The sequence below is a fragment of the Zalophus californianus genome, chromosome 5 (assembly GCF_009762305.2).
Source record: "Zalophus californianus isolate mZalCal1 chromosome 5, mZalCal1.pri.v2, whole genome shotgun sequence".
In the NCBI taxonomy this organism is placed as follows: Eukaryota; Metazoa; Chordata; class Mammalia; order Carnivora; family Otariidae; genus Zalophus; species Zalophus californianus.
In genome coordinates this window covers 124,048,006-124,063,935 of record NC_045599.1, presented here as the reverse complement: position 1 = coordinate 124,063,935, position 15,930 = coordinate 124,048,006, and the positions used below count along the sequence as shown (strand labels likewise).

At 43.1% G+C, this 15,930-nt stretch overlaps 1 protein-coding gene across 2 annotated transcripts in view; it reads left to right on the top strand.

Annotated features, from left to right (window-relative positions):
- EGFLAM (EGF like, fibronectin type III and laminin G domains) overlaps positions 1 to 15,930 on the top strand; it is a 188,279-nt gene that overhangs the window by 89,888 nt on the left and 82,461 nt on the right. For both annotated transcript variants that reach the window (XM_027606812.2, XM_027606813.2), the window contains exon 7: positions 9,456 to 9,622. In XM_027606812.2, the coding sequence (XP_027462613.2) occupies positions 9,456 to 9,622 (167 nt within the window). The remainder of the gene's footprint in view (positions 1 to 9,455; positions 9,623 to 15,930) is intronic.

Here is a 15,930-nt window from a genome sequence, read left to right as displayed (position 1 = left end):
GTCATTTGGTTGGGTTGAACCAATTCATAAATAAAGAAAGAAGACTGAAAGCTGAAGGTCAAATAATACAACTTTTTTTTTTGACTATAACTAGTGGTTTTGGACTTTCCTCTGCAATGCATTTTAGTGCAGAGCAAATCCTGCCTAAAACCAGTCTGCAAAATTGACAGGGAATTAGAGACTCTTCTCTGTGTGAGGTTTTCTCCTCCTCTCTTGTATTCGCCCTGGATAATCTATGGGATCATGTCTCTTCTCTTAGAGCAGGGTGTTTAACCTACAGTCTGTAGATTCCCAAGGGGTCCATGGATAGAATTCAAGGGGTCCTTGGACTTTGGTTGGACAAAAATTACATTCTAAGCTTATCAACTAAAATTTAATGTTCCCTTCAAATATAGATGTAGTCAACAAACCACAGTAGTGTTAGCAATTTCTGTGGCTTTGTCACTAATAGAATCACAGATATGTTCTTATCCTATTACAACTGTTGTACATGTCTCAAAGTACCAGTCATATGCTTATCACTACTTTGAAATAATTGTAGTTACTAAATCCATTGCTAGGTATTATGACTTAATCTATTAACAAAAATGTGTCTCTATTACCATAATTATAATTCTTTATTGTTTAGGTCATTGTTTTCACTATAATTGGTGTCCTTTTTGATCCTAAGTATTTTGTTTGATGCATTTGTTTATTTTTTTAAATTTTATTTATTCATTTGAGAGCGAGAGAGCACGAGAGAGGGGAGGGTCAGAGGGAGAAGCAGATTCCCTGCTGAGCAGGGAGCCTGCTCGATCCCGGGACTCCAGGATCATGACCCGAGCTGAAGGCAGTTGCTTAACCAACTAAGCCACCCGGGCGCCCTGATGCATTTAAAAATATTCTTCTGAGAAGGCTTCATAAGTCTTCCTCAAACGGTTGAAGTGGCACAAAGGTAAAGACTGTTGTCTCCGATTGGGGTTGGCAAACTTTTTTCACAGGGTCAGATGGTAAATATTTGGTGCTTTCCCAGCTCTATGGTCCCTGTCTCAACTACTCAGTTCGGCCATTGTAGCAAGAAAGCAGTCATAGACATCACTTAAACAAATGGTCATGGCTGTGTCCCCAAAGAACTTTATTTACAAAAATAGGCAGCAGGCTGAAGTTTTCTACCTCCTGATTTAAGACATCATGTTATTCTTAAGGTCAAATTTTGAAGCTATTTCAATTCATCTTGGCCAACTGTTATCAGATACCTACTGTGTGCATATGTTCATCCGAACATGTACATATTGAGTATCTTCTCTGTGCAAAGCATGTACAAGAGATTTAGGGGTCAAACAGCTCTGCCCCTGCTTGGACAATCCAGTGGGGAAGGCAGGGGAGGGCATAGTCCCAAGTGGTGAGTGTTGCAGGTAGGAGTGGGGACCAGGGGCCTAGAGGAATACCAGCTTGACATTTTTTTTTAAAAGATTTTATTTTATTTATTTGAGAGAGAGAATGAGATAGAGAGAGCATGAGAGGGGGAGGATCAGAGGGAGAAGCAGACTCCTTGATCAATAGGGAGCCAGACGCGGGACTCGATCCTGGGACTCCAGGATCATGACCTGAGCCGAAGGCAGTCGCTTAACCAACTGAGCCACCCAGGCGCCCGCCAGCTTGACATTTGATGCAGTTTTGAAGGAGTCTGGGAAGGCTTCTTGCAGGAGCTCAGAAGGACACATTGGTGATGACTGGCAAAGGGGAGGGAAGACAAAGCATGAAAAGGGTTAAGCCACAAGAAGCTACTTGAGTGATGGCTTGGAGGCAAGAAGAAAATATTCCTGGGATTGCTTAGAAAGTCTGAAGCTTTGTGAGGCAAGAGATAAGGCTAGATGGGTAGATCAGGTTCAGAGCAAGGAAGGCGTAATAACAGAGCTCATGTTTGTCCTGAAGGGAATAGGGAGCTATGGAGACTATTAAGCAGGAGAGAGACTGATAGTATTTGCATTTTGAAAAGATCACCCAGAGTTTCCCCAGGAACACAGAGATGAATAACACAATCAGCATGCTTAGTGAGCTCACAGCCTCATAGGAAAAACAGAAATACAAAACAACATTAGAAGGTGGTATAATCGGTGTAATATTAGAATCAGATTTAAGGCGTGCGCGAGTCCTGAGCAGAGTTGTCCTAGTTCTGTTTCTGAGATGATGCTTAGAAGAAATAACATGAAGGAAAATATTTAGTAAAGGAGACTCCAAATAATCTAAGGCTCTCCCGAAACATTAAACCATGGAATGATAGGTTGGATGCTGAGGGAAGGAGGCCACACATATCTCCAGCGTACTATAATTAGGCTTTTGGTCCACTCCCTCTCAGACCAGTTAAGTGGCCTCTACTGTCAAGGCCATTCTGGATGTTCTGCTGAATCCCCTGGAGGACTGTTTTCTGCACCAACAAATTCCATTCTCAAAAGTATTTCCCTAACAGGATTTAACCATTCTTAGCCCAGTTTCCTAGTTAATGTCTGAAGCACGCTTGAGCTTCACTCCTCAGCCCAGCTCCAATTTTCTGGAGAAAGCGTTCTCAAACTGAATAGTTACTCATTAGAAGGTAGTGAGACCAGTTGAGGGGTCCTGTAGGAGAGTTTTTTGACAGTGAAATAGAACAGAAGAGAGAATATCGGAGGGTATCACACATAGTAAAACTAGGAGTTATTTTATGAGACGTATGTTTCAGTTGTGTGTGTGTGCGTATGCGTGGTGTGTCCTGGGTCACGATGTCCACAGTATGTCTTACTGTGGCTCGTTCAAAGACTGAAAAACAGTGCTGGAGAGCATGATGTACTAGAGCGTATTTGGAGTTATACAGGCTTCATTTGCCACTTTGTACAACCCAGTAAGCCATAGATTTCTCTCCATGGCTGACAAAATCTGCTTTCTTTATTCTTAGAATTTTAGAGTTGAAAGTTCCAACTTAAGTATTCTAGGAAAAACAAAACAAAACATCTTCCAGTCCAGTGTTTTTCAGATTATGGGTCACAACAATTCAGTGGGTGGTGAGATTGATTTAGTGGGTTCTTACCAGCTTAAAAAAAAAAAAAAGAAAAGGAAAGGAGAGAAAGAAAAGAGCAAAGTGAATACAATAAGGATAAATATTTTTCCTTGAAAGTTTTTTCAGTTTTGTACTCACATGTAAGTCATATGCATACATACATATATTATAGGTATACTGGGTTACTATGCATAAATGTATTTGTTACTGTGAGTCTAGGTTAGAGTTACTGAACCAAGTCCAACCTGCTATCCTGTTCAGAAATCCTCTGTCCCATCCCCGATGACCATGCAACTTCTACTTCAATAAATAGCCATTGATGCAGAGCTCGACCCTCCTGAGGCAGCTGGCTTCATTGTCAACCATTCCTAAGTGCCACTGAAGGTTTCCCTTAATGTTGAGGACCAGTGCTGCCATTGGCTTCCCTGTAGGGAACCACTGGGTCTCCTAGTCCAATATGGACAACATGGAGGTGTCTTTGCCGTCTTCATCTGGAACACATGTAAAGACACTGTCCTAGGCTCACTCTCTGGAGCCAGGCAATACCAGCCCTTTGAACTCTGCCTCAAGTGGAGATGAGTCCAGAGCACCTCCTGCGGAGCGATCAACCTAGAAAACTTACGTCCCCCAGGGTACGGGCATGGGGCTCTTCAATAGCAGCTTGTCCAGAGAATTCATATTGAGTGTGTGACCAATTTTTAAAGTCCAGTTTTACGCCCCCTGCCTTCCCCATAGATTTTTGCCATAGTTGGTTTTCTGTCTTTATATCTGTGCCATTGGCTTAAAACAACAACAACAACAACAAAACCCTAATATAAGATTTTACATTTACCATTTGAGCTGGCTTTGCCCTGATGTTTCTGTATATGGAGATCATTTTGAATTTTTATTCTCTCATGCATCTTATTTATAAGACCACTTCCCAGGCAACTATTTGCATTTCCTAAACTTCTGGTTATTTTAGATTTTCTTCTTACTTTTATTGAGGTATGATTGACAAATAAAAATTGTATATATTTAGGTTTTACAGTGTGATTTTTAAAAGATGTATAATATGATTTAATATGTGTATGCATTTGTGTATGATAGATGCAATCAAGTTAATTAATGCATCCATTATTTCACCTAGTTACCTTTGTGTGTGTGCGTGGTGTGTGTGCGCGCACGTGCGCGCATGCGTGTGTGCTGAGAACACTTAAGATCTACTCTCTTGGCAAATTTCAAGAATATGATACAGTATTATTAACTATAATCACCACACTGTACATTAGATCCCCAGAACTGTTCATCTTAAAGCTGACAGTTTATACTCTTTGACCAACCGCTTATATTTCCTACACTCTCCAGTCCTTGGCAACCAACATTCAACTCTCTGGTTCTTTGAGTTCAACTTTTCTAGATTCCATATATAAACGTGAAATCAAACGGTATTTGTCTTTCTCTGTCTGCCTGATTTCACTTATGTCCTCATTTTATCTGTGCTCCTGCAAATAGCAGGATTTTCTTCTTTCTCATGTCTGAATAACATTTCATTATATATAATTAAATATATATATGTATATACACACACACACACACACACACCCCACATCAAAAGCAATTATGTTTTAGTGGTTCAGCTTTATCAAGTCTTTCAAAAACATTTAACATAGCTATCACTTCTCTTTTTTACTCATATTTCATGAGTTTATATAATATTACATTAAATAACATAATTACAATAACAAACATAAAAGTCTTAAAAAGATTTGGGAATGAACACAACTGACTCTTGACAAGCTGGTAGCTGAATTAGCGGGAACAAATGAAGACATTGGTTAATTCGACAAGTTGGTTAAGTAGATGTTGATAAGGAAAGCTTTGACTATGTGTGATATGCACAGGGATGCCATATATTCATACCTACTTATGGCTAATGTTTTTATATGTTATACCCATCTTTTATATAGATTCATTGATCATTCATTTCCGGGACCCATATTGTCTTTGGATAGTCCACACTATATTTTACATGTAGCTGGTGCTTAATGTGGCCAAATTATATAGAGAGCTGATGTTGCTCTTGTCTCTCCTCCCCCCACAGATACTCTATTCCTTTTCAGTTATCAAAACCCAAGTGCATTTGAAATCTAACTCAAGTTCTTCCTGGTCTCCTCGACCCTCCCCAGAATTCTAGTTCACATTTACCTTTGAGCAACATGGGTTTGAACTGCGTAGGTCCACTTATACATGGAATCTTTTTTTGATAAATACTGTACTGTAAATGTGTCTTCCTTATAATTTTCTTAATTACATGATCCATTCTCTAACATACTTTATTGTAAAAGTATAGAATATAGTACTGTGTAACATACACAATATGTGTTAATTGACCTTATGCTATTGATAAGGTTAATAGTAGGCGGTTAAGTTTTTGGGGAGTCCAGAGTTATACATGGCTTTTTGGCTGCATAGGGACACCAGCACCCCTCACCCCCACGTTGTTCTAGTGTCAGTTATATAACACTTGAAATATGCTATTTTGCACTGGCTTCCTACTGATCCTTAGGTATATTATCTCCCAATTACATTATAAACTCCCTAAGAATGGAACAGTGTTTATAGTTCCTTGGAGCCTCCTAGAAGATAGCTTCTGTGTTGGACGCCCTGTTGATAATCAGTCACATCCCAATTGAGTAATCCAAGGCAGCCACCTACTGGGTTTGATGGTACCAAGAAAAAGAATGTCCACATAAGATTGAAGTTGGCAATAGGCGAGGTAGTCAAAATGCCACAAGAAAGGGGAATAAAACAGAAAAATATACCACCCAGTGGTTCTATGACTTTGGATAAATTACTTCTTTTCACGGTTCACATGGGTAGAATGAGAGACTGGACCAGATCAGTGACTCTTAAAGCTTTTGGGGTCATGATTATCTTCGAGAATCTGATAAAAAGCTAAGGACACTTAGGAAACTGAAATGATGCTCACACATAAAATCTTGCATGTAATTTCTGAGAGCCCTCAGACATCTGGACTAGTTGATCTGTAAGATATCTGATAACCAGGCTGGATGCTAACATTGCCGGTGGTGATGCTTCTTCCCATCGAAATGAACCAGTGAGTCTCGATTACTTGAGTCAGCTAATGGGGTTTTGAGTAGCCACTGCTGACTGCATTGTACCAGCCCCATCAGACCCTCCCCCTGCAGCCGAAACACCTTCCGAAGGCATTTGATCTCCTGGGATGCAGGATGCCCAACCCAACCCTATCCCATTATGTGGAAAAGTGTTTAAAATGCCCACGAGGCTGGTGGCTGCCTATTTTTACCTGGATGGCAGCACATTCCTGGTTTACTTCTCCCCACACCACATACCTTTTTGATCATGGGGAAATTGGCAGGTTGGTGTTACTAGGAGGGTTTGACTGACAACTGTGTAGTCAGAACAGAATGATTTTCTTCAGTGGAGAAAGATAAAGCTATTGTTTGAGAGTGATCTAAGACAATCCTTTTGCCTAGTTATCTCTCGCTCAACCTCACCTTTGCACTTTCGTACCTCAAGAGACTCTAAAAGCATTTAAATGTGAAACCCATGACAAAATCAGAGGCAAAATGTCAAAGGTTTTGGACTAGTGTTCAATCTGCATGAGTTTTGCTCTCTCACTTGTTATCATGAACTAAATGTTAATGATTTCACTTTCCTATTCGCTGAAAATACAGCTTTCTTTCCTGCATTAAATGAGCAAATACAATATAGTCTCCTTTTTGTACGTGTGGAGGAGGGGGCCGTCATTTCTACATGAAGATTGTTGCAGATATTTGCAGGTAGTTCTGGGTAAACAATGGCACATTCTGAGAGCAGGTACATGTCATTTCCTCTATAAATGCCACAGGAAAGCTTAGCAAAGAACAGGAGCGTTTTATCTAAAGATCACCTCTTTTCTGTCAACTTTTAGGTGTCCCTGGTGGCTTTCCTCTGTGACATGATTTTGTTCTAATTTGAGTTTGTAAATGTGTTTCCGTCCACTCACTGAGGTTTCCTCTTTGATGACAAAGTTAGTTTACACGAGAAGTCCATTTTTAGGGAAAGGATATCAAAAAAGAGAAATGAGCCCTACTTCCTCCAGTGAGCATGCCCCGTGATCGCTGCTTCTCCAAACAGATGAATTCTTATGGGATATGGGCCCCACAGACTCCTTGTCTGCCTGGTGAGCTTGAGGAAGCCTCTTTGACGGGGCTTAAGGACCCCATTTGGCTTTGAAATCCTGCCAGTGAGAAATGAAGCAAGCTCATATTCAAGAAATCCATGGATCATCCAGACATCTCCTTTCAGCAAAATAAGCCTCTATTTCCTTGCCTGATGTGTTGTTCATAAAGGATAAACATCACTGTTTTTTTGCTTTCTACCTTCCTCTAAATACCTGTGAGCAGAGACGTTTAACAATCGAACAACTGAGAAGTGGTCAGGAAGCAAGCTAAAGGTTGGAGAATAGCCTCCCCAACCACGATCACCCCAAGTTTTCATCCAGTGTCAAGGATTTTCTTAATCCAAACTTTCCTCATCCATCCAAGTTGGCCTCACCATTTACCAGCTGTATGAACTTGGGCAAGTTACTTATTCGTTTAATGCCTGTTACCTCTGTAAAAATAAGGGAGAAAGGTGTTTAACATTAGTATCTCCTGCATAGATACTATGAACAAGATTGGTTCTTTCCAAGCACTTGATAAATGGTAACTATTATTAGCTATGAACACAAAACATCCACTCGATTAGGCCCTTCAGGCGATCCTGCAGCCATGCACCACCATTTCCAAGTTTCCTTTTTTTTTTTTTTTGAAAGATTTTATTTATTTATTTGACAGAGTGAGAGAGAGAGAGCACAAGCAGGGGGACCGGCAGGCAGAGGGAGAGGGAGAAGCAGGCTTCCCACTGATCAGGGGGCCCGATGCGGGACTCGATCCCAGGACCCTGGGATCATGACCTGAGCCAAAGGCAGAAGCTTAACTGACTGAGCTACCCAGGTGCCCCCCCAAGTTTCATTCTGCAGTTCTTATTATGTGGGGTGCTCTTCTCCCTGCTGGGACTCTGCCCTATAGAGCAGCACTGTCCAATAGAAATATAATACGAGCCCTATGTGAAATTTGAAGTTTTCTAATAGTAGCATTAAAGAGGCAATAAGAGGGGTGCCTGGGTGGCTCAGTCGTTAAGGGTCTACCTTTGGCTCAGGTCACAATCTCAGGGTCCTGGGATCGAGCCCTGCATCGGGCTCCCTGCTCGGTGGGGAGCCTGCTTCCTCTCCCTCTCCCTCTGTGTTCTCTCTGTCTCTCTCAAATAAATGAAGTCTTTAAAAAAAAGAGGCAATAAGAAAAAAGTGAAATTAATTTTAAATAACATATATTTTAACCCTCTGAATCCAAAATGTTATCATCTCAACATGTGATGAGTAAGGTATTTTACATTCGTTTTCTTCCTTTGAAATCCAGTGTATGCCTTACCCTTGTGGCACATCTCGGTTCAGATGAACCGTATTTCAAGGGCTGACTGGCCCTGGGGGCTATTGCTACCACACAGCAGCACACAGGTACAGAGTAGTAGGCAGGTGACCTGGGGTCATCTACCAGCTCTGTGATGTGGGCAAGTCCCTTAAATAGTGGCCAAAATACGCTGAGTGTTTACAATATGGTGCCAGGCACTATGCTGAGGGTATAGATTCATTTAATCTTCATGACAGTCCTCTTAGATGGGTACTTTTGTTACTTAAAGAAGTTAAGTAGCAGCTAGTAAGTAGCAGAGGCAGGATTTGAGTGGCTCTGTCCAACCCCAGAGTTTGTATCCCTTACCCTCTGCTTATTGCCTCCCAGCTGGGAGTTCTAAGTGAGGGTCTGCATTCTCTCTAGGGTTCTTAGAAGAACGTATGAAAATTCAGCGAGTTGGCACCGTTGTACAATTTTGTTAAGAGCAAGCATGGCCGTTAACAGAGTCTTCTTGGGTTTTCCCATGGCAGTTCATGCAATTAGTCACCGTGTAAAACTTATTATTTGTTTACTTTGTGAACAGATTGTGAATAGATGGAATCTGTGCCCTCCTGACCTCTGGGAATGGGGACAGTTAGGGGAAGGCTTGTTTATGAAACATCTGGAAGGCAAAGTCCTTGAAAATGAACTCCTGTGTGGGGATCTTTTCACCATAGTCAAGCCTATGCCGAGGCAAAGCGGATGACGCTGAAACAGTGCTTAAAACTGACCCTAAAAATGATCTACTTGCTTTTATTGGCAGTGACCGAATAATGAGGACCTATGATTTAAAATCAAGATGACTTTTAGATAGGAAGAGTTAACTCATTTTTACAAGCATTGCTGCCAGAGTCCGAGCGTGGTCAGTTTACATAGCCAGCAAGCTTCCCTTCCCTCTTGCTCCTCCTGAATTACTGCTTCTTGTTTTGTTTTTTTAATCAATAAAGACCAGATTTGGACATGAGTTGGACCTTAATTCAAGAGCACATCCAGATGGACTCCATGGTTATCAAGGGCTTGGATCCGGATACCAACTACCAGTTTGCAGTGAGGGCTGTGAATCGCCACGGCCACAGCCCGCACAGCCAGCCCAGCGACACCATCAGGACCTTCTGTGAGTACCTCGGCCCTTTGGAAGGACAGACGTAGCTGCTTTGCTGGGGTTGCCTGGCTAGGACCCGCCTGACTGGGGTTTCTTAGTGCCCTGCAGAGGGACAGCCTGCACTGAGGTTATCCTCAGCTTTTCCTGCTGTGCTTTTCCCAGCACTTTGGAAGTTCGAGGCTCTCCACAGGGACACAGGCTATTTCTATGTACAGGAGGTCAGCAGAAGGTTTATTTCTGCATCGTCCTTGGGGAGTCCGAGGTCAGTGTTCTTTCACAATTACAGAGCAAACCACATACCAAGATGATATGCAGCCTCCCCCAGCCTCCTGGCCTTTGCATCTTTTGAGAAAATGGGTTCATCTGAGAATGCTAGAAGAAACAAATAATGCTCCCAGACTCTTCAGGGTTAGCGTTCATCTCCATAACCAAGGACACTCAAGTAAAATCAGTCCTGCGGAATGATGGTCAGGGAGAATCAAAGTCATTGGTGCACTGACGTATAGCTGGGGGTCATTGATGGCCAAAGTTCCTGTTTGTCACAGTGCCTCCCTGGGGGGCTCAGGGAAACTTGGGCCACTGGCTATCACATCACCCAGGGATTTTGTGAAAACTCAGATTCTGATTATGGTCTGGGGTTTAAGAAGTTCCCACAGGATTCAGGCAAGAACTACACTTAGATTACTTAGACCACCTTGCCAACCCTGGCTTAGAAATCTTTGTCTTTTGGAAATGGGGGGCATATTGACATGAACTTAGAACACTATAGTGGGGAGATCTCAGAACTGGAATGTTGGCACTTTTTTGTTTGAAAACTCTGTAACCTTTTCAGTTTTAACAACAAGTTCCTCCGGGTTCCTGTATCCAAAGATCCCTGCCGCTACACCAGGTCCTCTTTACCTAGAGAGGACCTCTCAGAAGGAAGCCTACCTTATCTTGTTTCTCTTTCGCTTCCCCTGTGTTCATCTGTTTTGTTTCTTAAATTCCACATAGGAGTGAAATCATATGGTATTTGTCTCTCTCTGACTGATGTATTTCACTTAGCGTAATACCCTCTAGCTCCATCCATGTCATTGCAGATGGCAAGATCTCATTCTTTCTGATGGCTGGGTAATGTTCCATTGTATGTATACACCACCTCTTCTTTGTCCATTCATCTGTCGGTGGACATCTGGGCTCTTTACACAGTTTGGCTGTTGTGGACATCGCTGCTATAAACATTGGGGTGCACGTGCCCCTTCGGATCACTACAATTCTATCTTTAGGATAAATACCTAGTAGTGCAGTTGCTGGGTCCTAGGGTAGCCCTATTTTTAACTTTTTGAGGCATCTCCATACTGTTTTCCAGAGTGGCTGCACCAGTTTACAATCCTACCAACTGTGTAAGAGGGTTCCCTTCCCTGCATCCTCGCCAACATCTGTTGTTTCATGATATGAAATCAGAGAGGGGGGCAAACCATAAGAGACTCTTAATCTTTGGAAACAAACTGAGGGCTGCTGGAGGGGAGAGGAGTGGGGGATGGGGTAAATGGATGATGGGCGTTAAGGAGGGCATGTGATGTAATGAGCACTAGGTATTATATGCAACTGATGAATCACTAAATTCTACGTTTGAAAATAGTAATACACTATTTGTTAATTAAATTGATTTTAAATTAAAAAAAAAAGAAAAGAAGCCTACCTAACACTTCCAGTTGCTTTCTATTGGCCAGCACAGAGCCCTATTTATATTGGTCAGTCAGTCCAAGGAAGCTCCTCATGCAGCATCCGCGCGGTTGACTGCCAAGGCCACAAGGCCATGTCTCTTTCCAGGGTGCGGATTCACCATATTCCCCAAATCCTAGGAATTTTGGCTTTTCTGAAAACAACCCTCACCCTAACCTTGAATTTCAGGGCTTCTTCCTTCAAATTGAATTGTTGGGGGTTATGGGTCTATGGTGAGGCCACCCCTCACACATTCGTACATACATCCCCTACACACACACACACACACACACACACACACACACACACACACACACAAATGCATAGACCTGTACACACACATACACACACACATACATGAACACACACAAATACACACACACATGCACAGACCTATACACACACACACACACACACACACACTCATACATACACAGTAACGATCATCACCCAGCAATTGTTTCATTCTCCTTCTTCTTTAGGATTTAGAAGCTAAAACTCCCCAGTCATATGACAAGGGATGAAGCTCCTTCTTTCCAGAAGAAATGTTAACGATTCGATTTCAAATCCAGGCAGGGTCTCCTTCCACTCTTGCTGGATGAGATCCGTGCTATAATCTTTGGTTAAGCTTTGGGATGTAGGGCCCAAATTGGGGCAACAGTGGCTGGGACAGGCCCTGGGATCTGCTTGTGTTTTGACACATGAGGTTGTCTTTTTGCATCCTGGGCTTTTGCATCCTGGGCATTGCAGGTGCTCTGTGTGGCGGACGTGCCCCTGCCCACCTGCTTCCCCAGCGTCCAACTCCTCTGCTCATGTCTTGTGAGCTGCCACATGCTGTTTTCCTCCGTGCGTTCCTATAGCTCCTTCTCCACATAGACAAGGAAGTAGAAAGACGAGATGTGACCCCTTGCGCCAGCCCTGGGTGTGGGTGTAGAGCCTGCAGTCCCAGGAGGGGGCAGAGGTTGGAACATCTCTTTAACTTTCTTTTTTTTTTTAAATGGAAATAGTGGTCTGTGCTTGCAGTTTCTGATGATGATTTCCCACTGGTGGGTGGCAGCTTTGTGAATGAAGTGGGATAAGGCACGTGAAATTGCTTCATAGATACGTAACGTTAGGTTACGATTGGTCTCCTGTGTGAACTAAGACTGTCTCATTGCAAAGTAATTATGGGTAAGGGAGGTGGCTGATTCAGTGGGAACTCTCAACTATGAAATATTCTGAAATAAATAAAATTTAACTGTGTTTTACATATATACAGATACTCAAATCAGGAAAACAGAAATAGAATTGATTAGAGGGCTGGTTTCATGAATGCATGAGAATGTGCTGTAATTGGGATTTCAGTTGGGAGTTTTTTTTCTCATGATTGCTTCAGATATTTTAGAAAACCCTGTATTCTGCCACATTCACACTTCTTATTTTGCTAATATTTTATTTTTTAAAATTTTTATTTATTTGACAGAGAGACACAGCAAGAGAGGGAACACAAGCAGGGCGAGTGGGAGACGGAGAAGCAGGCTTCCCGTGGAGGAGGGAGCCCGATGCGGGGCTCGATCCCAGGACCCTGGGATCATGACCTGAGCTGAAGGCAGACGTTTAACGACTGAGCCACCCAGGCGCCCCTATTAGTTTAGTTATTAGTTTCCCAAACCCATTTTTCCATATATAAAATGACCTAATTACCAATTAGCACTTATCTGAATTATAATAAATTCTCAAAATCAGAGCTATCATTGCAAAAACCTCATATGAGTCAGGCACTGCGCTGAGCACATTACCTAGGAAATTCCATGTTAATTCTTTTTGTTTTTTAATTTTATTTATTTATTTATTTGAGAGAGAGAGAGAGAGAGAGAGAGAGAGCATGCAGAGGGGATGGGCAGAGAGAGACGGACAGAGAAACCCAAGCAGACTCTGCACTGAGCGCAGAGCCTGACACGGGGCTCGATCACACAACCCGGAGAACATGACCTGAGCCCAAACCAAGAGTCGGTGCTTAACCGACTGAGCCACCCAGGCACCCCTCCGTGTTAATTCTCACAGAAACCCTGGCTGGAGGAATAGTATCCCTTTTTATGGATTTTTAAAAATTGAGTCTTCAAAAGGTTACATATTTTGCCAAGAATAGTCATTGTAAACGCAGGATTTGAACTCAAGCTTAGCTGACTGCAAAGCTACTTCTTGAGCCAGATTCAAATGAAAGGAGGTTCTTATGCTTGTAATGCAAAGTAGCATGAGCACAGCAGGGTCAGCAATTAAATAAAGTACAGGAAATAGTTCTGGTGGAATCTAGGGACTAAGGGAGTTAGCCAGCACACACACACACAAAAAAAACCTATACAATTCTTTTCCTTTTAAAACTTGTGAGGTATGTGGTACATACAAAAATGGGAATAAAACATACATGCAGGCCTGAAATTCAACTGGGAATCATCAGCGTTGACAGCTGGCAGCCCTTCTGATCGGTTAGACCCCAAGCCAGTTGTTAAATATTTTGAAGGCCACCCTGAAGGGATTTGTGAGACCAGTATTTGTGCCTGCTGGGCGTTCCCCGGTCCTCATTCCTCCTCCTCCTCACCTCAAGGTCCATCCCACAGGGATGTTTTCTTGGGGTAGTACCTTCTTTGCTTCCTGAACAGTGAACTTCAGAACAGAATGTTCACATTGACCACCAAGGTGGAGAGTGCCCAATGGGAATCCTTGAGACCCCACCTGGACACCACCACAGGCTTATTTTAGACCTCCACCCACCTCCTTTCCTAAGGAGAGAGAACATCTCAGCTCTACTGACAAGAACATCTCAGCTCTACTGACAAGGCATCGACTTCCCCTGACCTGTTAATGCCAGACCATATTAGCAGCTTCACTGCTCAATGGGGCCGTTCGTGGATCTCAGTTGCTAGTGCGTGTGGTTAATGAAAGCCGGGGGCCTAGTGTTCTCCTTCCTTGATGCTCACCTGGAGTGAGGAAGAGCTTCTTATTTTGCTATTAGTTTAGTTATTAGTTTCCCAAACCCATTTTTCCATATATAAAATAACCTAATTCTTCTCTGGTGTGGTGCCCGGTATGCCCAACTTCCACATCTTACCTCAGCTCCACCAAGTTACAAGCAGAGAGGGAAGAAAATATGAAGATGTTTCGGGGTCCAGGTCTCTAACAAGAAATAGAATCATTTTGGTGACCTTGAGTAACAATGATGCTACCCTGTATTTGCGTCTGTTCTCTTGTTGGTGACTTTCCACACATATAGGGCCTATTCTGTTCCCCAGAGACAATACAAAGACAAAGGTCATGGTCTGCCACTCCTTACCCCATCCTGCCCATTTATTTTTCCTTCGAGAAAAAAATACCAAGAGCATTACAATTTGCCTTATTGCTCTGTGGCATGCATTTTTCCCTGCAGTTGATCTCAGAAATTAGCCGGTCAGAGCAGGGGGCTCTGTGGGGCCCCAAGGACACAGGCACACATGCATGGCTTTGTAGGACATGTGTGGCCACTTATTGGCTGGGATCCAAACTTTGCTTGGTTTAGAAGGCTGGAAAGACTAAAAGAGGGCACAAACTGGAATTAATAGAAATGGTAGAAGTAAAAAGCCAAATTTTTTCTTTCATTTTCCCAAAGACAAATGAAATGGGATGAAAAAGAACTCACATGTTTGGCCAACTGTAGCGTTACATAACCTTTGGTCCAGCCACCCTCAGCCACTTAATTTCTCACGTTCTATTGTTATTTAGGCACAGAAAGAACCAGTAAGTTCTTCACTGCAGCGTACTTAGTATTGGCAGGGCCGTCCCAGCAGAAGGTGCTGTTTTGTTCCTCACAAAAGCCATTTTGTTCTTTCCTGCCTCGGGGCTTTTGTGCCCACTGTTTCCTCTGCCTGGAACCCTCCTTCCCAGACCTTTCCATGACCGCTGCTTGCACCGCCCCCCCCCCAGCTCTGATGTCCCTTCCTCAGGCAGGCTTCACTGAACTTCACCCTCCTTTACCCCAACCCCCTCCCTGCTGTAATTTCCTCAGAGCACCATCACTGCCTGAGACCCTTGTAGTAGAGTTGGAATGACTCGCTCGAGGTTGTGTCCCCAACACCCTGTACCAAGTCGGTGCTCCATAAATATTTATTGAGTGTGTGAATGACTAAACATGACTTCAGACAAGAGCCCGTGACGGCTTTGGAGGCTGGAAACTTTCCACTGCCACTGTCTGGAGAATTCAAAGAGAAGATGGAAGGAGAAAGGGAGTCTAGAAACCCACTAGGTTTCCCCACTGGCAAGGTTCACAGGAAAAGTCCAACTCCAGAATTGCAATGTGTCACAAAAAAGAAAAAGTAGAGTAAAAGAGGGAGGGAGGGAGGGAGGGAGGGAGGAGTAGGGAAGGAAGAGAGCAAAACCTGGGGGTTTAGGTTCAAGACAATAAAGATGGAAAAGAGGCCTTTGAGAGTGGGGACCGAAGGTAGTGGTGGGCGCCAGGGATGGGTAAGAGGCAGGCAGGAAAGGACTAGAAGCAGCTTCTCCCCAAATCCCCATGATTTCTATGTACAACCTACTGCTTCTTTTGGTCAGTGCCTATGAAAAATCCTTGCCAACCCTTGAAAGTTCCTCACTGCCCCCAAAGACTG